At 39.0% G+C, this 21660-nt stretch overlaps 1 protein-coding gene across 6 annotated transcripts in view; it reads left to right on the plus strand.

The window, feature by feature from the left end:
* LOC118377888 (histone-lysine N-methyltransferase PRDM16-like) overlaps positions 1 to 21660 on the plus strand; it is a 405134-nt gene that overhangs the window by 326192 nt on the left and 57282 nt on the right. For 4 of the 6 annotated variants that reach the window (XM_052482565.1, XM_052482569.1, XM_052482568.1 and 1 more), the window contains exons 5-7: positions 12945 to 13047; positions 18413 to 18620; positions 18909 to 19074. In XM_052482565.1, coding sequence (XP_052338525.1) covers positions 12945 to 13047; positions 18413 to 18620; positions 18909 to 19074 — 477 coding nt within the window. The remainder of the gene's footprint in view (positions 1 to 12944; positions 13048 to 18412; positions 18621 to 18908; positions 19075 to 21660) is intronic. The other 2 variants (XM_052482566.1, XM_052482570.1) reach the window with 1 other exon arrangement.

Raw genomic sequence — 21660 nt, forward strand, 5'->3', positions numbered from 1 at the left:
CCAACAACCTGCCCGCTCGACCCTATCCTCCTCTCTTCTCCAGACCATTTCCGGAGACCTTCTCCCTTACCTCACCTCCCTCATCAACTCATCCCTGACCGCTGGCTACGTCCCTTCCGTCTTCAAGAGAGCGAGAGTTGCACCCTTCTGAAAAAACCTACACTCGATCCCTCCGATGTCAACAACTACAGACCAGTATCCCTTCTTTATTTTCTCTCCAAAACTCTTGAACGTGCCGTCCTTGGCCAGCTCTCCCGCTATCTCTCTCAGAATGACCTTCTTGATCCAAATCAGTCAGGTTTCAAGACTAATCATTCAACTGAGACTGCTCTTCTCTGTATCACGGAGGCGCTCCGCACTGCTAAAGCTAACTCTCTCTCCTCTGCTCTCATCCTTCTAGACCTATCGGCTGCCTTCGATACTGTGAACCATCAGATCCTCCTCTCCACCCTCTCCGAGTTGGGCATCTCCTCGGCGCGGCCCACGCTTGATTGCGTCCTACCTGACAGGTCGCTCCTACCAGGTGGCGTGGCGAGAATCTGTCTCCTCACCACGCGCTCTCACCACTGGTGTCCCCAGGGCTCTGTTCTAGGCCCTCTCCTATTCTCACTATACACCAAGTCACTTGGCTCTGTCATAACCTCACATGGTCTCTCCTATCATTGCTATGCAGACGACACACAATTAATCTTATTCTTTCCCCTTCTGATGACCAGGTGGCGAATCGCATCTCTGCATGTCTGGCAGACATATCAGTGTGGATGACGGATCACCACCTCAAGCTGAACCTCGGCAAGACGGAGCTGCTCTTCCTCCCGGGAAGGACTGCCCGTTCCATGATCTCGCCATCACGGTTGACAACTCCATTGTGTCCTCCTCCCAGAGCGCTAAGAACCTTGGCGTGGTCCTGGACAACACCCTGTCGTTCTCAACTAACATCAAGGCGGTGGCCCGTCTGCACGTTCATGCTCTACAACATCCGCAGAGTACGACCCTGCCTCACACAGGAAGCGGCGCAGGTCCTAATCCAGGCACTTGTCATCTCCCGTCTGGATTACTGCAGCTCGCTGTTGGCTGGGCTCCCTGCCTGTGCCATTAAACCCCTACAACTCATCCAGAACGCCGCAGCCCGTCTGGAGTTCAACCTTCCCAAGTTCTCTCACGTCACCCCCGCTCCTCCGCTCTCTCCACTGGCTTCCAGTTGAAGCTCGCATCCGCTACAAGACCATGGTGCTTGCCTCGGAGCTGTGAGGGGAACGGCACCTCAGTACCTCCAGGCTCTGATCAGGCCCTACACCCAAACAAGGGTACTGCGTTCATCCACCTCTGGCCTGCTCGCCTCCCTACCACTGAGGAAGTACAGTTCCCGCTCAGCCCAGTCAAAACTGTTCGCTGCTCTGGCTCCCCAATGGTGGAACACACTCCCTCACGACGCCAGGACAGCGGAGTCAATCACCACCTTCCGGAGACACCTGAGACCCCGCCTCTTTAAGGAATACCTAGGATAGGATAAAGTAATCCTTCTCACCCCCCTTAAAATATTTAGATGCACTATTGTAAAGTGGCTGTTCCACTGGATGTCATAAGGTGAATGCACCAATTTGTAAGTCGCTCTGGATAAGAGCGTCTGCTAAATGACTTAAATGTAAATGTCAAATGTAATATATCCTAGGTCTCGTTTGTCAACGTGTTTATTTCACTCACATTGTAATAGTAAAAAGCAGAGATATATCCAAGGTCTCGTTTGTCAACGTGTTTATTTCACTCACATTGTAATAGTAAAAAGCAGAGATATATCCAAGGTCTCGTTTGTCAAGGTGTTTATTTCACTCACATTGTAATAGTAAAAAGCAGAGATATATCCTAGGTCTCGTTTGTCAAGGTGTTTATTTCACTCACATTGTAATAGTAAAAAGCAGAGATATATCCTCGGTCTCGTTTGTCAAGGTGTTTATTTCACTCACATTGTAATAGTAAAAAGCAGAGATATATCCTCGGTCTCGTTTGTCAAGGTGTTTATTTCACTCACATTGTAATAGTAAAAAGCAGAGATATATCCTCGGTCTCGTTTGTCAAGGTGTTTATTTCACTCACATTGTAATAGTAAAAAGCAGAGATATATCCTCGGTCTCGTTTGTCAACGTGTTTATTTCACTCACATTGTAATAGTAAAAAGCAGAGATATATCCTAGGTCTCGTTTGTCAACGTGTTTATTTCACTCACATTGTAATAGTAAAAAGCAGAGATATATCCTCGGTCTCGTTTGTCAACGTGTTTATTTCACTCACATTGTAATAGTAAAAAGCAGAGATATATCCTAGGTCTCGTTTGTCAACATGTTTATTTCACTCACATTGTAATAGTAAAAAGCAGAGATATATCCTAGGTCTCGTTTGTCAACATGTTTATTTCACTCACATTGTAATAGTAAAAAGCAGAGATATATCCAAGGTCTCGTTTGTCAACGTGTTTATTTCACTCACATTGTAATAGTAAAAAGCAGAGATATATCCAAGGTCTCGTTTGTCAACGTGTTTATTTCACTCACATTGTAATAGTAAAAAGCAGAGATATATCCTAGGTCTCGTTTGTCAACATGTTTATTTCACTCACATTGTAATAGTAAAAAGCAGAGATATATCCTCGGTCTCGTTTGTCAACATGTTTATTTCACTCACATTGTAATAGTAAAAAGCAGAGATATATCCTCGGTCTCGTTTGTCAACGTGTTTATTTCACTCACATTGTAATAGTAAAAAGCAGAGTTATATCCTCGGTCTCGTTTGTCAACGTGTTTATTTCACTCACATTGTAATAGTAAAAAGCAGAGATATATCCTCGGTCTCGTTTGTCAACGTGTTTATTTCACTCACATTGTAATAGTAAAAGCAGAGATATATCCTCGGTCTCGTTTGTCAACGTGTTTATTTCACTCACATTGTAATAGTAAAAAGCAGAGATATATCCTAGGTCTCGTTTGTGAAGGTGTTTATTTCACTCACATTGTAATAGTAAAAAGCAGAGATATATCCTAGGTCTCGTTTGTGAAGGTGTTTATTTCACTCACATTGTAATAGTAAAAAGCAGAGATATATCCTAGGTCTCGTTTGTGAAGGTGTTTATTTCACTCACATTGTAATAGTAAAAAGCAGAGATATATCCTCGGTCTCGTTTGTCAACGTGTTTATTTCACTCACATTGTAATAGTAAAAAGCAGAGATATATCCTAGGTCTCGTTTGTGAAGGTGTTTATTTCACTCACATTGTAATAGTAAAAAGCAGAGATATATCCTAGGTCTCGTTTGTGAAGGTGTTTATTTCACTCACATTGTAATAGTAAAAAGCAGAGATATATCCTAGGTCTCGTTTGTGAAGGTGTTTATTTCACTCACATTGTAATAGTAAAAAGCAGAGATATATCCTAGGTCTCGTTTGTCAACGTGTTTATTTCACTCACATTGTAATAGTAAAAAGCAGAGATATATCCTCGGTCTCGTTTGTCAACATGTTTATTTCACTCACATTGTAATAGTAAAAAGCAGAGTTATATCCTCGGTCTCGTTTGTCAACGTGTTTATTTCACTCACATTGTAATAGTAAAAAGCAGAGATATATCCTCGGTCTCGTTTGTCAACATGTTTATTTCACTCACATTGTAATAGTAAAAAGCAGAGTTATATCCTCGGTCTCGTTTGTCAATGTGTTTATTTCACTCACATTGTAATAGTAAAAAGCAGAGATATATCCTAGGTCTCGTTTGTCAACGTGTTTATTTCACTCACATTGTAATAGTAAAAAGCAGAGATATATCCTCGGTCTCGTTTGTCAACATGTTTATTTCACTCACATTGTAATAGTAAAAAGCAGAGATATATCCTCGGTCTCGTTTGTCAACGTGTTTATTTCACTCACATTGTAATAGTAAAAAGCAGAGATATATCCTAGGTCTCGTTTGTCAACGTGTTTATTTCACTCACATTGTAATAGTAAAAAGCAGAGATATATCCTAGGTCTCGTTTGTGAAGGTGTTTATTTCACTCACATTGTAATAGTAAAAAGCAGAGATATATCCTAGGTCTCGTTTGTCAACATGTTTATTTCACTCACATTGTAATAGTAAAAAGCAGAGATATATCCTAGGTCTCGTTTGTCAAGGTGTTTATTTCACTCACATTGTAATAGTAAAAAGCAGAGATATATCCTAGGTCTCGTTTGTCAACATGTTTATTTCACTCACATTGTAATAGTAAAAAGCAGAGATATATCCTCGGTCTCGTTTGTCAACATGTTTATTTCACTCACATTGTAATAGTAAAAAGCAGAGATATATCCTAGGTCTCGTTTGTCAACATGTTTATTTCACTCACATTGTAATAGTAAAAAGCAGAGATATATCCTAGGTCTCGTTTGTCAAGGTGTTTATTTCACTCACATTGTAATAGTAAAAAGCAGAGATATATCCTCGGTCTCGTTTGTCAACATGTTTATTTCACTCACATTGTAATAGTAAAAAGCAGAGTTATATCCTCGGTCTCGTTTGTCAACGTGTTTATTTCACTCACATTGTAATAGTAAAAAGCAGAGATATATCCTAGGTCTCGTTTGTCAAGGTGTTTATTTCACTCACATTGTAATAGTAAAAAGCAGAGTTATATCCTAGGTCTCGTTTGTCAAGGTGTTTATTTCACTCACATTGTAATAGTAAAAAGCAGAGATATATCCTCGGTCTCGTTTGTCAACATGTTTATTTCACTCACATTGTAATAGTAAAAAGCAGAGTTATATCCAAGGTCTCGTTTGTCAAGGTGTTTATTTCACTCACATTGTAATAGTAAAAAGCAGAGATATATCCTAGGTCTCGTTTGTCAACATGTTTATTTCACTCACATTGTAATAGTAAAAAGCAGAGATATATCCTAGGTCTCGTTTGTCAAGGTGTTTATTTCACTCACATTGTAATAGTAAAAGCAGAGTTATATCCTAGGTCTCGTTTGTCAAGGTGTTTATTTCACTCACATTGTAATAGTAAAAGCAGAGTTATATCCTAGGTCTCGTTTGTCAAGGTGTTTATTTCACTCACATTGTAATAGTAAAAAGCAGAGTTATATCCTAGGTCTCGTTTGTCAAGGTGTTTATTTCACTCACATTGTAATAGTAAAAAGCAGAGTTATATCCTAGGTCTCGTTTGTCAAGGTGTTTATTTCACTCACATTGTAATAGTAAAAAGCAGAGTTATATCCTAGGTCTCGTTTGTCAAGGTGTTTATTTCACTCACATTGTAATAGTAAAAAGCAGAGATATATCCTAGGTCTCGTTTGTCAAGGTGTTTATTTCACTCACATTGTAATAGTAAAAAGCAGAGATATATCCTAGGTCTCGTTTGTCAAGGTGTTTATTTCACTCACATTGTAATAGTAAAAAGCAGAGTTATATCCTAGGTCTCGTCGTTTGTCAAGGTGTTTATTTCACTCACATTGTAATAGTAAAAAGCAGAGATATATCCTAGGTCTCGTTTGTCAACGTGTTTATTTCACTCACATTGTAATAGTAAAAAGCAGAGATATATCCTCGGTCTCGTTTGTCAACATGTTTATTTCACTCACATTGTAATAGTAAAAAGCAGAGATATATCCTCGGTCTCGTTTGTCAACGTGTTTATTTCACTCACATTGTAATAGTAAAAAGCAGAGATATATCCTAGGTCTCGTTTGTCAACGTGTTTATTTCACTCACATTGTAATAGTAAAAAGCAGAGATATATCCTAGGTCTCGTTTGTCAAGGTGTTTATTTCACTCACATTGTAATAGTAAAAAGCAGAGATATATCCTAGGTCTCGTTTGTCAACATGTTTATTTCACTCACATTGTAATAGTAAAAAGCAGAGATATATCCTAGGTCTCGTTTGTCAAGGTGTTTATTTCACTCACATTGTAATAGTAAAAAGCAGAGATATATCCTAGGTCTCGTTTGTCAACATGTTTATTTCACTCACATTGTAATAGTAAAAAGCAGAGATATATCCTCGGTCTCGTTTGTCAACATGTTTATTTCACTCACATTGTAATAGTAAAAAGCAGAGATATATCCTAGGTCTCGTTTGTCAACATGTTTATTTCACTCACATTGTAATAGTAAAAAGCAGAGATATATCCTAGGTCTCGTTTGTCAAGGTGTTTATTTCACTCACATTGTAATAGTAAAAAGCAGAGATATATCCTAGGTCTTGTTTGTCAACATGTTTATTTCACTCACATTGTAATAGTAAAAGCAGAGTTATATCCTCGGTCTCGTTTGTCAACGTGTTTATTTCACTCACATTGTAATAGTAAAAAGCAGAGATATATCCTAGGTCTCGTTTGTCAAGGTGTTTATTTCACTCACATTGTAATAGTAAAAAGCAGAGTTATATCCTAGGTCTCGTTTGTCAAGGTGTTTATTTCACTCACATTGTAATAGTAAAAAGCAGAGATATATCCTCGGTCTCGTTTGTCAACATGTTTATTTCACTCACATTGTAATAGTAAAAAGCAGAGTTATATCCAAGGTCTCGTTTGTCAAGGTGTTTATTTCACTCACATTGTAATAGTAAAAAGCAGAGATATATCCTAGGTCTCGTTTGTCAACATGTTTATTTCACTCACATTGTAATAGTAAAAAGCAGAGATATATCCTAGGTCTCGTTTGTCAAGGTGTTTATTTCACTCACATTGTAATAGTAAAAAGCAGAGTTATATCCTAGGTCTCGTTTGTCAAGGTGTTTATTTCACTCACATTGTAATAGTAAAAAGCAGAGTTATATCCTAGGTCTCGTTTGTCAAGGTGTTTATTTCACTCACATTGTAATAGTAAAAAGCAGAGTTATATCCTAGGTCTCGTTTGTCAAGGTGTTTATTTCACTCACATTGTAATAGTAAAAAGCAGAGTTATATCCTAGGTCTCGTTTGTCAAGGTGTTTATTTCACTCACATTGTAATAGTAAAAGCAGAGTTATATCCTAGGTCTCGTTTGTCAAGGTGTTTATTTCACTCACATTGTAATAGTAAAAAGCAGAGATATATCCTAGGTCTCGTTTGTCAAGGTGTTTATTTCACTCACATTGTAATAGTAAAAAGCAGAGATATATCCTAGGTCTCGTTTGTCAAGGTGTTTATTTCACTCACATTGTAATAGTAAAAAGCAGAGTTATATCCTAGGTCTCGTTTGTCAAGGTGTTTATTTCACTCACATTGTAATAGTAAAAAGCAGAGTTATATCCTAGGTCTCGTTTGTCAAGGTGTTTATTTCACTCACATTGTAATAGTAAAAAGCAGAGATATATCCTAGGTCTCGTTTGTCAAGGTGTTTATTTCACTCACATTGTAATAGTAAAAAGCAGAGTTATATCCTAGGTCTCGTTTGTCAAGGTGTTTATTTCACTCACATTGTAATAGTAAAAGCAGAGATATCCTAGGTCTCTTTTGTCAAGGTGTTTATTTCACTCACATTGTAATAGTAAAAAGCAGAGTTATATCCTAGGTCTCGTTTGTCAAGGTGTTTATTTCACTCACATTGTAATAGTAAAAAGCAGAGATATATCCTAGGTCTCGTTTGTCAACATGTTTATTTCACTCACATTGTAATAGTAAAAGCAGAGATATATCCTAGGTCTCGTTTGTCAAGGTGTTTATTTCACTCACATTGTAATAGTAAAAAGCAGAGTTATATCCTAGGTCTCGTTTGTCAAGGTGTTTATTTCACTCACATTGTAATAGTAAAAAGCAGAGTTATATCCTAGGTCTCGTTTGTCAAGGTGTTTATTTCACTCACATTGTAATAGTAAAAAGCAGAGTTATATCCTAGGTCTCGTTTGTCAAGGTGTTTATTTCACTCACATTGTAATAGTAAAAAGCAGAGTTATATCCTAGGTCTCGTTTGTCAAGGTGTTTATTTCACTCACATTGTAATAAAAAGCAGAGTTATATCCTAGGTCTCGTTTGTCAAGGTGTTTATTTCACTCACATTGTAATAGTAAAAAGCAGAGATATATCCTAGGTCTCGTTTGTCAAGGTGTTTATTTCACTCACATTGTAATAGTAAAAAGCAGAGATATATCCTAGGTCTCGTTTGTCAAGGTGTTTATTTCACTCACATTGTAATAGTAAAAAGCAGAGATATATCCTAGGTCTCGTTTGTCAAGGTGTTTATTTCACTCACATTGTAATAGTAAAAAGCAGAGTTATATCCTAGGTCTCGTTTGTCAAGGTGTTTATTTCACTCACATTGTAATAGTAAAAAGCAGAGATATATCCTAGGTCTCGTTTGTCAAGGTGTTTATTTCACTCACATTGTAATAGTAAAAAGCAGAGTTATATCCTAGGTCTCGTTTGTCAAGGTGTTTATTTCACTCACATTGTAATAGTAAAAAGCAGAGATATATCCTAGGTCTCGTTTGTCAAGGTGTTTATTTCACTCACATTGTAATAGTAAAAAGCAGAGTTATATCCTAGGTCTCGTTTGTCAAGGTGTTTATTTCACTCACATTGTAATAGTAAAAAGCAGAGATATATCCTAGGTCTCGTTTGTCAAGGTGTTTATTTCACTCACATTGTAATAGTAAAAAGCAGAGTTATATCCTAGGTCTCGTTTGTCAAGGTGTTTATTTCACTCACATTGTAATAGTAAAAGCAGAGTTATATCCTAGGTCTCGTTTGTCAACATGTTTATTTCACTCACATTGTAATAGTAAAAAGCAGAGTTATATCCTCGGTCTCGTTTGTCAACGTGTTTATTTCACTCACATTGTAATAGTAAAAAGCAGAGTTATATCCTAGGTCTCGTTTGTCAACGTGTTTATTTCACCCACATTGTAATAGTAAAAAGCAGAGATATATCCTAGGTCTCGTTTGTCAACGTGTTTAATTCACTCACATTGTAATAGTAAAAAGCAGAGATATATCCTAGGTCTCGTTTGTCAAGGTGTTTATTTCACTCACATTGTAATAGTAAAAAGCAGAGATATATCCTAGGTCTCGTTTGTCAAGGTGTTTATTTCACTCACATTGTAATAGTAAAAAGCAGAGATATATCCTAGGTCTCGTTTGTCAAGGTGTTTATTTCACTCACATTGTAATAGTAAAAAGCAGAGTTATATCCTAGGTCTCGTTTGTCAAGGTGTTTATTTCACTCACATTGTAATAGTAAAAAGCAGAGTTATATCCTAGGTCTCGTTTGTCAAGGTGTTTATTTCACTCACATTGTAATAGTAAAAAGCAGAGATATATCCTAGGTCTCGTTTGTCAAGGTGTTTATTTCACTCACATTGTAATAGTAAAAAGCAGAGTTATATCCTAGGTCTCGTTTGTCAAGGTGTTTATTTCACTCACATTGTAATAGTAAAAAGCAGAGATATATCCTAGGTCTCGTTTGTCAAGGTGTTTATTTCACTCACATTGTAATAGTAAAAAGCAGAGTTATATCCTAGGTCTCGTTTGTCAAGGTGTTTATTTCACTCACATTGTAATAGTAAAAAGCAGAGATATATCCTAGGTCTCGTTTGTCAAGGTGTTTATTTCACTCACATTGTAATAGTAAAAAGCAGAGTTATATCCTCGGTCTCGTTTGTCAACGTGTTTATTTCACTCACATTGTAATAGTAAAAAGCAGAGTTATATCCTAGGTCTCGTTTGTCAAGGTGTTTATTTCACTCACATTGTAATAATAAAAAGCAGAGATATATCCTCGGTCTCGTTTGTCAACGTGTTTATTTCACTCACATTGTAATAGTAAAAAGCAGAGATATATCCTAGGTCTCGTTTGTCAAGGTGTTTATTTCACTCACATTGTAATAGTAAAAAGCAGAGATATATCCTAGGTCTCGTTTGTCAAGGTGTTTATTTCACTCACATTGTAATAGTAAAAAGCAGAGATATATCCTAGGTCTCGTTTGTCAAGGTGTTTATTTCACTCACATTGTAATAGTAAAAAGCAGAGTTATATCCTCGGTCTCGTTTGTCAACGTGTTTATTTCACTCACATTGTAATAGTAAAAAGCAGAGTTATATCCTAGGTCTCGTTTGTCAACATGTTTATTTCACTCACATTGTAATAGTAAAAAGCAGAGTTATATCCTAGGTCTCGTTTGTCAAGGTGTTTATTTCACTCACATTGTAATAGTAAAAAGCAGAGATATATCCTAGGTCTCGTTTGTCAACGTGTTTATTTCACTCACATTGTAATAGTAAAAAGCAGAGATATATCCTAGGTCTCGTTTGTCAACGTGTTTATTTCACTCACATTGTAATAGTAAAAAGCAGAGATATATCCTAGGTCTCGTTTGTCAACATGTTTATTTCACTCACATTGTAATAGTAAAAAGCAGAGTTATATCCTCGGTCTCGTTTGTCAACGTGTTTATTTCACTCACATTGTAATAGTAAAAAGCAGAGTTATATCCTCGGTCTCGTTTGTCAACGTGTTTATTTCACCCACATTGTAATAGTAAAAAGCAGAGTTATATCCAAGGTCTCGTTTGTCAACGATGTAAGAAAAAAACAGAATACATTGGCAGAGGGATAAGACATATATATTGAGTAAACACATTTAGTACAAGGTAGGCCTATCAAAGGGTAAGCTACACGTTATTATAGTGGATTGCAAGCATGTCAAATGTCATTGTTAAATAGTTAAATAACAGTGTCACTATTTATTTTATACCAGGCAACTGTGAGTTTAAAGTTGCACAATAATCAAATGACTTTGAATTTGAAATCCTTTAAAAAATATATAGGGATCACATGTTGCAATTAGCCTCTATGTGTGTAGTTTACTCAATGTAGCAAGCAAGCAGGTTGCATTTATGATAACATAAATTCGGTTGATGCCAATTATTCTGAACATGTTTCATGCCCTTGTTTAAGTCTTTGGCACAAACTGTTAAAAGCATGTGGTGAAAGATAACAAGTCAAAACAGGCGTAGCAGCGACTTGTGTAAAGGCTGAACTAAAACCCACTGTTTGCTCTGCGTTAGTTTGGAAAGCTATGACAACGTCAAGCCTCACGCACCTCGACTGGATATTTATCGCTCCATGTGTGTGTGTTTTCAAATCTAGTTGACTTAGATACATCATTTACATCATCATAGCGAGCAGAGATGGGGCTGTGGGGAGAGGTCTCTTTGGCAGATGAATCAATCCTTTGGTTTGAGATAAGAAGGGGAGGAGGAGTGACCTCATCATCAAAGACACGCTCACACAGACTATAGAGTGCCTGCTTCAGCTCCAACCAGGGAGGACACACTGCAGCCTGCTTGCCTGCCTGGCCACCTGTCTCCTCTCACTCCCCGGCCCTGGCTGGCTCCCCAGCCCCGGCCTCTCTCCTGTAATGATACTATGGGTTGTGTTGCCAACTCCATCCAGACAATACTACTGTTACAACGGGGAGCTCTAACAACCACGACTCTCCTTTCCAAACTCTACCACCACATGGAGAACAGCAAGGTCAGAGATGAAGATGTCTGTCACGTAAAAGCCTATGCGTAAACAGATACTACCACTGATAATTATAAATATAATAGGTGTATTTTGTTTGAAAAATATGGCTTCTCTTCTCGGTGATTTTGAATATTTGGCCTAACTTCTAAGCCACCCCTCTACGCTCACAACATAGCATTGGACAGATAAAAGGATGACATGTTGCAAATAGCCTACACGTGTAAAAGGATTGGATGAAGTTACTGTGTGTGTGTGTGTGTGTGTGTGTGTGTGTGTGTGTGTGTGTGTGTGTGTGTGTGTGTGTGTGTGTGTGTGTGTGTGTGTGTGTGTGTGTGTGTGTGTGTGTGTGTGTGTGCTTGCGTGCGTGCGTGCGTGCGTGCGTGCGTGTGCGTGCGTGCGTGCGTGTGTGTGTGTGTGTGTGTGTGTGTGTGTGTGTGTGTGTGTGTGTTTGTGTGTCATTGATGCGTAAGTTGGTGCTGAGCGCCCCCATGCGTCCACACAGGACGCATTGAGGCTGGTTAATTTCATATGTGTTGCCAATTTGTATATTGTTCATTGCTTGGTGTCTGTATAAAACTGTAGTTTACATGTTTCGCTCATAATTCAGCGACATTTGCTATTTAATTCAACATTATATTTTCTGTTGAAATCAGTTAAATGACAACATGTGCTAAAAATCGGTGCATTTTATTCGGGCCTATTTAGCATTTTCTGGTGTTGCTCTTTCACTGTAAGCTAATAAATAGATGTATTGCCACCTCTAACATGTTTCAGTCGCTCAGCATATACCCAGTGTGAGGCATACATGTTTTAGAAATTTTTAGTTGGAAATGCGCACGGATATGCAACTACTGTAAAACAATGCACTCCAGGTATGTGACATTTCATTTAATTGGCCTTTTATTTCAATCCTTGAACTATAATTTCGTTTTTACCCCAAAGTATGCTTGTAACTGGCTCATTGAATTCAACATTTTCAAATGTCTGGCGCTTATTGTTACTTATCAAACATGTTTATTGCCTCCTAGAATTAAAAGAAATGTATATACATAAATATTTCGATTTTTAGAAACAATAATAAATATTATGCATTGACTATCAAGTGTTTATATGATGAACAATGGATGTAAAGTAGACTAGAAACCTAAATCGTACTTAAATTCATTTGTACGTCAAGCAAGTTATTATAAAAGTAGGCATAACCAAAAATGTCTACATTGACAATAATCCCTAATTCGGCCCGAATTAGTTTTCATATATAAGCCTATAGATTGTTCTTCTTGTTGTTGGTATTTTTCCAATGATTACAATAATAACAACATCGATATTGACATATGAATATAGATAATAGGCTAAGCCTAATAAATCGACGCCCATAAAGGTTCATGTATTCATTCATGACAAGCAGACAATAGCTTTTTGTTGACTCCACTGTCCCTAACCGCTTTCTCTCCCTCTCTTTTCTATTTTACAGATTGATTATAAAGCTATTAGGGATATTGAAGTGGGGGAAGAGCTATTGGTGTATATGAAGGAAGGAATTTTCCCCGAGGGATCGATGGCACTAAACCTAGAAGGTAAGATTAATGCCATCATTAGCGCATATTAACTCCAAAATAACATTTTGTTTTGGATCTTTTAATAATTATTTTAGATACAGATTTGGGGCAAAAATAATGACGTTTTGGATCTTTTTCCAAATTGACATCTATAAAAAGCTTATTTTGGGGAAAATATTTGGCCTAAATATCTGTCTACATTCAATCAGACAATACATAGCCTAAGCTATCACCCGATCAATTACGAACTCAGTCCTCATCCATCCTCGGAACAATTGTAAATCAAAATCAAATGTTATTTGTCACAAGTGTTTAGCAGATGCTATTGCGGGTGCAGCGAAAGGCTTGAGAATAGTGGGTCCGCTATCACTTAACAAATACCTCGTAGAACTAGACGTGACAGCGGTCAATAACCTCGGATATTTAGGGATGTAGAAAACATTATAGGCTTTCTCTATGAAGACCCGATGCAAGGAACATGATGCCATGGTCTATTTCTTGAAGTAGAACTGATGTTTTTTGGGAAGGATTAGACAGCTATTATGTTTGAAGTGAATGATTTGATGTAAGGATTTAACTTTGACCTACTTACCTCACCGTGCATCAGAAGGAATATAGGATATTATACTGAACCAAAATATCAACCCAACATGCAACAATTTCAAAGATTTTACTGAGTTACAGTTCATATCAGGAAGTAAATGTAATTAATTCATTAGGCCCTAATTTATGGATTTCACATGACTGTGCAAGGGCGCAGCCATGGGTGGGCCTGGGAGGGCGTAGGTCCACCCACTTGGGAGCCAACCCAACCCACTGTGGAGCCAGGCCCAGCCAATTAGAATTAGTTTTCCTCCACAAAAAATACTCCTCAGCACCCCTGATATTATGATATTTCATAGCTGCATTTTGAGCCTCCCTCAGATCTTTTTGCCAAAGAACAGGAGAGAGGATGACAGGGTAAGAAATGGATGTGCGCTCGAGTGTCTATAAAAGGTAGAGACAAGCAGAAACAACATTGACACTTTACCAGTCTGTGAATTAGTGTCAAAAGGGAAAGGTAGACTGTGTGCGTGGGTGCGCAAGAGAAACGAGGGAGAGAGGGGGAAAGGAGAGGAAGAGCTTGGTGCTGCACAGCTCTCCTCGGCTGGTTTATCGGAGCTGGGACTTGGAGTGGGGCTTGAGGAGGCTCCGAGACCTCACCCATGCTCACAGATGCTCACCCATGCTCACCTCTCAAAGAGAGCTATTAGTCTCCCATTTATGTGCGCTTTCACACACCCTCCTCCCCATTCATGCTCGCTCTACTGCTGAGTGTTACTGGTCGATTCATTCAATAGATCATGGCGACAAAATTATTCTTTGCGCGCTGCGCTCCAAAACACTGTGCACGCTTCCCCTGGCATTGTAGGGTCTCGAGTCTAATGTCTTCCAGCGGTGAAATCGATGGCTTGGTGCGGCTCTTTACGAGTCCTCAAGTTTCAATTCCTCTTTGAAGTGTTTTTTGATTTGACAAAGCCTCGTAGTCGGTGTAATAAAACAACTATGCTAATAAAGCCTCACAAGCGCATCACAAGGCTGTTACTGGAAAGATGTCGCAGCCTTCAAAAGTGCCACATCCAAATATTCTGAACGGTGAGGAGTTTTTCATCTTGGGAGGGAACAGTTCACACACAGTAAATTAGTTATATGGCTTTGGTGGGAGCTATGCATGTATAGCCTTTGAGATGGAAGTAATGGACAATTGAGACCAGGGGGTCATTTGTTCAAATCCATGTTTAGACAAAGTGCTGTTGCTACACTTCTCCCCTTTAAATGCATCTGGTTATTGCCAGCTGAATAAATGACATACAGAATGAACTAAATGAGCCATACACTCGAAGTAATTTTGAATCAACTTGAGTTGATAGTTCGGTCAAGTCAGGTCATGGCAATGCTGGGACAGGGTGGGTGCCAACGTAGCATGCCCGGCTCCAGGATGACATGTCTGAGACGGGGCACAGCTAGTATTGCTTTGGAGCCTTAATAAAACAAGGTCCATTATTGGTCCTACTGCTGTTCAAATGTACAAAAATGGATCTGAAACGTAGCCGGACACATCAACAACCGTCGATTTATAGAAGCCTAATAACACAAGGATATGCGCCCCACTACGACACAGGCCTACAAGTGTATTTGAAATGCAGCCGTAGCTGCTGCGGTAGGTCTGCACATCATTTGTGCATACCATCACGCACAGATCAGCTCGACACTAGGCTATCAAAGACTCTTCCAGGCTTCATTGCTTAATTACACTCTAATAATTAGAACGATAGGCTACATATTGCTGTCGAATGTGTAACACTATTCAATGAGTGTGACCAATCCGCCTTTTCTCCATGTACGCACTATTTTCTAGTTGCAAACGCACATGCACACGCTATTGCAAGAGAGCAGGGAGGGAGAGAAGAGGAGGCGGTGTGTTGTTTTCATAGTATTGACATCACTTTTACAGTAATGCAAATGTAATGATACCAGAGTGAACTTTTGCTTACTTCGTTTAGTAGGCCACACACGGTGTTGGTCATACTAGTGCTATATACAACATGTTGTTTTAGGCCTATCTGAAGTGCAGCCATATACTGTACACGACTGTCATTTTGCGCGCAAGAAAGCACGCGATGTTGAAGAAAAGCCCCATGAAGACTGGTAGCCCTAGATTCGCTCATTCAAATATCACATACCGTAACCATCTATTCAGGACCATGGACAGGTGGCTACCGTCAGTCAGTGCAATGAAACGATACTGTTATATGCGCTTCCAATTTCATTGTCCCTAAACCCATCATATAAGGCAAAGCTCTATATCTATCAATAGCATTTTTTTTTAAATGTAATATTATATTTGTTTAGATTACCCAATGAGGCTAATTTGTAAAAGTGTTCCAAACGGCCAAATGTAGGGGAATGTTAAAGCTAAAAAGTTGTCCAGGAGTGACATAATTTTTGGCTACTAATTGCTTTTTGGCAGATTTCTATACTGTTTGCTCAATCTATAGGCCTGTGTGGTATCTGCTCTTCTCAGATACAGTGCTTTCAGAAAGTATTCACAGCCTTTGAATTTTTCCACATTTTGTTGTTACAGCCTGAATTTAAAATGGGTTCAATTTCGAATATATTTTGTTACTGGGTTACACACAATACCCCATAATGTCAAAGTGGAATTATGTTTACAAATTCAGTTCAAATGAAAAGCTGAATGTCTTGAGTCAATAAGTATTCGATCCCTTTTTGTTGTGGCAAAGCCTAAATAAGTTCAGGAGTAAACATGTGCTTAATAAGTCACGTAACATTTACATTACATTTACATTTACATTAAGCAGTTGCATGGACTCATCACTCTGTGCAATAACAGTGTTTATTAACATGGTTGTTGAATAAATAACTCATCTCTGTAACCCACACATACACTTATCGATAAGGTCCCTCACTCGAGCAGTGAATTTCAAACATAAATTCAACCACAAAGACCAGGGAGGTTTTCCAATGCCTTGCAAATGATGGGTAAAAATAAAATAAAAACAGACACTGAATATCCTATGAGCACGGTGAAGATATGAATTACACATTGGATGGTGTATCAATACACCAAGTCACTGCAAAGATACAGGTGTCCTTCCTAACTCAGTTGCTGGAGAGGAATGGAATAAGCTCAGGGATTTTACTATGAGGCCACCAGTGATTGTAAAACAGTTATAGAGTTGAATTGCTGTGATAAGAGAGAACTGATGATCGATCAACAACATTGTAATGTAAATGTAAATGTAAATTGTAGTTACTTCACAATACTAACCTAAATGACAGGGTGAAAATAAGGAAGCCTGTACAGAATATAAATATTCCAAAACATGCATTTGTTTGCAATAACGCACTAAAGTAAAACTGAAAACAATGTGGCGAAGAAATTACACATCACTGAGTACCACTCTTCATATTTTCAAGCATGGTGGTGGCTGCATCATGTTATGGGTATGGTTGTCATCGGCAAGGACTAGTGAGTTTTTTTAGGATAAAAATAAACAGAATAGAGTTAAGCGCAGGCAAAATCCTAGAGGAAACCTGGTTCAGTCTGCATTACAACAGACACTGTGAGACAAATTCACCTTTCAGCAGGACAATAACGTAAAACACAAGGTCAAATATACACTGGAGTTGCTTACCAAGATGTGGCCTAGTTACAGTTTTGATTTAAATTTAATTGAAAATATATGGCAAGACTTGAACATGGCTGTGTAGCAATGATCAACAACCAATTTGACAGAGCTTAAAGTTTTTTTTTTAAGAATAATGTGCAAATATTTTACAATCCAGGTGTGTAAAACTTACCCAGAAAGAATCACAGCTATAATCACTGCCAAAGCTGCTTCTAACATTGAAATAATTTGCTACAATTTCTAAAAACATGTTTTCACTTGTCAGTGTGAGCTATTGTGTGTAGGTGGTTGAGAATTATTATTTTTTTAATCCAATTTGAATTCAGGCTGAAACACAACAACATGTAGAATAAGTCAAAGGGTATGAATACTTTCTGAAGGCACTGTCCTGGTCTGCGCAACTAGCAGGCCCAGCAGCATCTACATCTACAGAAAACACAGCTAGGGGGGCACATCTGGGGGGTCCATGCCTGGCTTTGTCACTCTGCAACCTAGCCTAAACACGCAAGGCTCATTCTTCTTGGACAACATCCACCCGACACTCCCCCATTCCCTACCCCTCTCTTCAACTTGGCCTGAGTTGTTGAACTTGGCGCCCAGGTCAGAAAGCAGCCATTGAAATTGCCTGCCTCACAGTTCCATTGGTTTGACCTTGGTTGGGAAACTCATTTCAAAGGCTATCAACCTGGAATATAATGACAAATGTTTAGCCCTTTGCTTCCTTTGCGTGCTATAGCCTAAAGCCACTGAACAGCCGTCACCACTGGACTAAAAAGTAATTAGCTATGTGTTAATTAAGATGTAAAGCTGACTAGCCCAGGCTACATTTTATTGTTCCTAGATGTGTTTATGTTTTAGGTCAAAGCTAATGGGAGAGTGGTTGTTTAAGCATTTGAACATGCACTTGATTCGCTTGGACAGCAGAGTTAGAAGTTTTATCTTTTCTAAACTTGAAATGCTAGACATTTCTGGTTCCTGTTTATGATTTGTGTCTTCAGTTTGGGATCAGATGGATGTTGGCTGGGGAGCTACGTAGTTATCCTGCTCAGCCTTTTACCCTTAGTGTGTGTGTGTGTGTGTGTGTGTGTGTAGAGGGACCTTATCTAACCTACAGGCTACTCACAAGTGTGTGTTGTCTGTTTTTGCAAAAGACACATTTCTGAAAAATAAATAGTCAGATTGTACCACAGACAAACAGATGTACCGCTGTGAGGACTGTGACGAGCTGTTCACCTCGGCCCTGGAGCTGCAGCGGCACCAGAAGTGCTTTTGTTCCAGCGCCGGGTCCGTGTTCGATACTCTCAGCAACGAGGACTTCAAGCAGGGCTGTGACGACAGCGACCACGAGTCTGTCCACGAGTGCAAGGACTGCGAGAAGATCTTCCCCGACGAGTACAGGTGCAGCACACACACACACACACACACACACACACACACAACACACACACAAGCATGCACACGCACACACATACACACGCACATAGGCGAGCATGCACGGACACACACAGTGGTACCATTACCTCAACACTAATGATTTGAAGAGTTTCATCATCCTGAATGACTGTGTGTCTGTGCTCCCTGTCCAGTCTGGACACACTCAGTGGTACCATTACCTCTACACTAATGATTTGAAGAGTTTCATCATCCTGAATGACTATGTGTCATGACTATGTGCTCCCTGTCCAGTCTGGGCCAACACCTGATTGTGCACACAGAGGAGCGAGAGTACAAGTGTTACCAGTGTCCCAAGGCCTTCAACTGGAAGTCCAACCTCATCCGCCACCAGATGTCCCACGACAGCGGCAAGCAGTTCGAGTGTCAAAACTGCGATAAGGTACAGCACACCCGGCATGTAAGTTGTGCGCAGAAACACAGGCTTCTCTTGCTACCTTGGTGAATGCTGATCCTAGCCACAGTAGTGAATTGACTGGGGAGAAAATGCATTGTGTATGTACGTAGAAAATAGGATTTTAACCATATGATTTTGTGATTAAGTTAGTGTAACGCAACCATAAATGCAATTTTAGTACCAACTTAATCATGTCAGTTGATGCTATGACTTGAAAATGTCATTACTTGCAGTTTATTCAGCTAACTGGTTGTCTGCTGGCATTTAGTGCTGAGTGATTAGTGGTTTTTGAGGTCGGTTTGGTTCCGGTTTGATTGGTTTGGTTTAAAAAAATTATTCCGGATTTCAGTTGAACTTTTTTTTTAAAACATGAAATGCATTATAGAATAATGACATAACAATGAATTTAGAGCTTTTTAATGGAAATTCTAAGGCCAAATATAGTGAACATTCAATAGCCAAAACATTTAAAATATTAGATTGCACCTGTTTGGTCCACATTGGGTAGACATCAATAGAAAATGGGAAATTACTATGAAATAATACAATATTTCAGTTGTGTATATTACTTAGTTTCTATTTCATGACTTTATTAATGTTCATCATCTCATCTCTGTTCAGGCTGTAGCAGTCAGCCAGTCAGTTATCTATGTTCTCCCTGTACTGCCCTCTTTAATGTGTATAAAACCATTACTTGACAGCCAGCCAAACTCCAATCAAGAACTGAACCAGAGTCAGGGAAAAATATAAACGTAACATGGAACAATTTTAAGATTTTACTGAGTTACAGTTCATATAAGGAAACCAGTTTTTATTTTATTTATTTATTTTTTTCATTTTACCTTTATTTAACTAGGCAAGTCAGTTAAGAACAGATTCTTAAGTTAATTTAAATAAATGAATAAGGCCCTAATCTATGGATTTCACATGACTGGGAATACAGATATGCATCTGTTGGTCACAGATACCTTTAAAAAGGTAGGGTGTGGATCAGAACCAGTCAGTATTTGGTGTAACCACCATTTGCCTCATGCAGCGCGTACATCTCCTTCCCATAGAGTTGATCAGGCTGTTGATTGTGGCCTGTGGAATGTTGTCCCACTCCTCTTCAATGGCTGTGTGAAGTTGCTGGATAGTGGCGGGAACTGGAACACGCTGTCGTACACATCGATCCAGAGCATCCCAAACATGCTCAATGGGTGACATGTCTGGTGAGTATACAAGCCATGGAAGAACTGGGACATTTTCAGCTTCCAGGAATTGAGTGCAGATCCTTGCGACATGTGTTCATTGTCCGTAGCTTATGCCTGCCCATACAATAACCCTACTGCCACCATGGGGCACTCTGTTCACAACGTTGACATCAGCATACTGCTCGCCCACATGACGCCATATACACTGTCTGCCATCTGCCCGGGTACAGTTGAAACCGGGGTTCATCCATGAAGAGGACAGTTTTTCATCGTGCCAGTGGTCATTGAAGGTGAGCATTTGCTCACTGAAGTCGGTTAAGATGCCGAACAGATCAAGACTCTGGTGAGGACAGTGAGCACACATATGAGCTTCCCTGAGACGGTTTCTGACAGTTTGTGAAGAAATTCTACAGTTCCCACAGTTTCATCAGTTGTCCGGGTGGATGGTCTCAGACGATCCCAAAGGTGAAGAATGGTGGTCTGCGGTTGAACATACTGCCAAATTCCCCAAAAAGATGTCGGAGGCGGCTTATGGTAGAGGAATACACATTAAATTCTCTGGCAACAGCTCTGGTGGACATTCTTGCAGTCAGCCTGCCAAGTGCATGCTCCCTAAAAACTTGAGACATCTGTGACATTGTATTTTGTGACAAAACTACACATTTTAGAGTGGCTTCTTGATATGCAACACCTGTCAGGTGGATGGATTATCTTGGCAAAGGAGAAATGCTCATTAACAGGGATGTAAACACATTTGTGCACAAACGTTGAGAGAAATAAGCTTTTTGTGTGTATGGAACATTTCTGGGATCTTTTATTTCAACTCATGGGACAAACACTTTATATGTTGCGTTTATATTTTTTTCAATGTAGATAAGGCATACTTTCACAAACTGTCTCTGTCCCTCTCGTCATTATGTTGTGGACATTCCTCTCTCGTGTTTTATGCAGTCTGTGTGTATCTAATTTAATGTTGATGGTGTAAATGTGTATCTGTCCAGAGATCTGTATATAATGGCGAGATGCTGATGTATTCGCCCTAAGAATAGGAGTCGTTGTCCAAAATAAGCCATAGAAACACATTGGGCTTATTTTGCACAGCTTTTGGCAAGAGTGAATCCTCTCACTTCACCTCTTCCTCTCTGACCCGCCTCTTGTCTGAGCCAGAAAAAAATAGGCGCAAAGAATTATGGTCATTGTAGTTAATTACCATGTTTCTGCGCTGAACTAGGTTCATTATTTGGCTTAATGAAAACTACAACTCCCTTCAGCCCAGCATCCCACATAAAGTTCTTGACTTGAATTCTCTCGTGAATTATTTGATTTCTCTATTAGACAAGAAAACAAACTTAATGTAATTCTAGTAATTGAACTGACTTTGGTCAATTAGTAACCC

Source organism: Oncorhynchus keta, chromosome 27, assembly GCF_023373465.1.
Source record: "Oncorhynchus keta strain PuntledgeMale-10-30-2019 chromosome 27, Oket_V2, whole genome shotgun sequence".
NCBI classification, from domain to species: domain Eukaryota; kingdom Metazoa; phylum Chordata; class Actinopteri; order Salmoniformes; family Salmonidae; genus Oncorhynchus; species Oncorhynchus keta.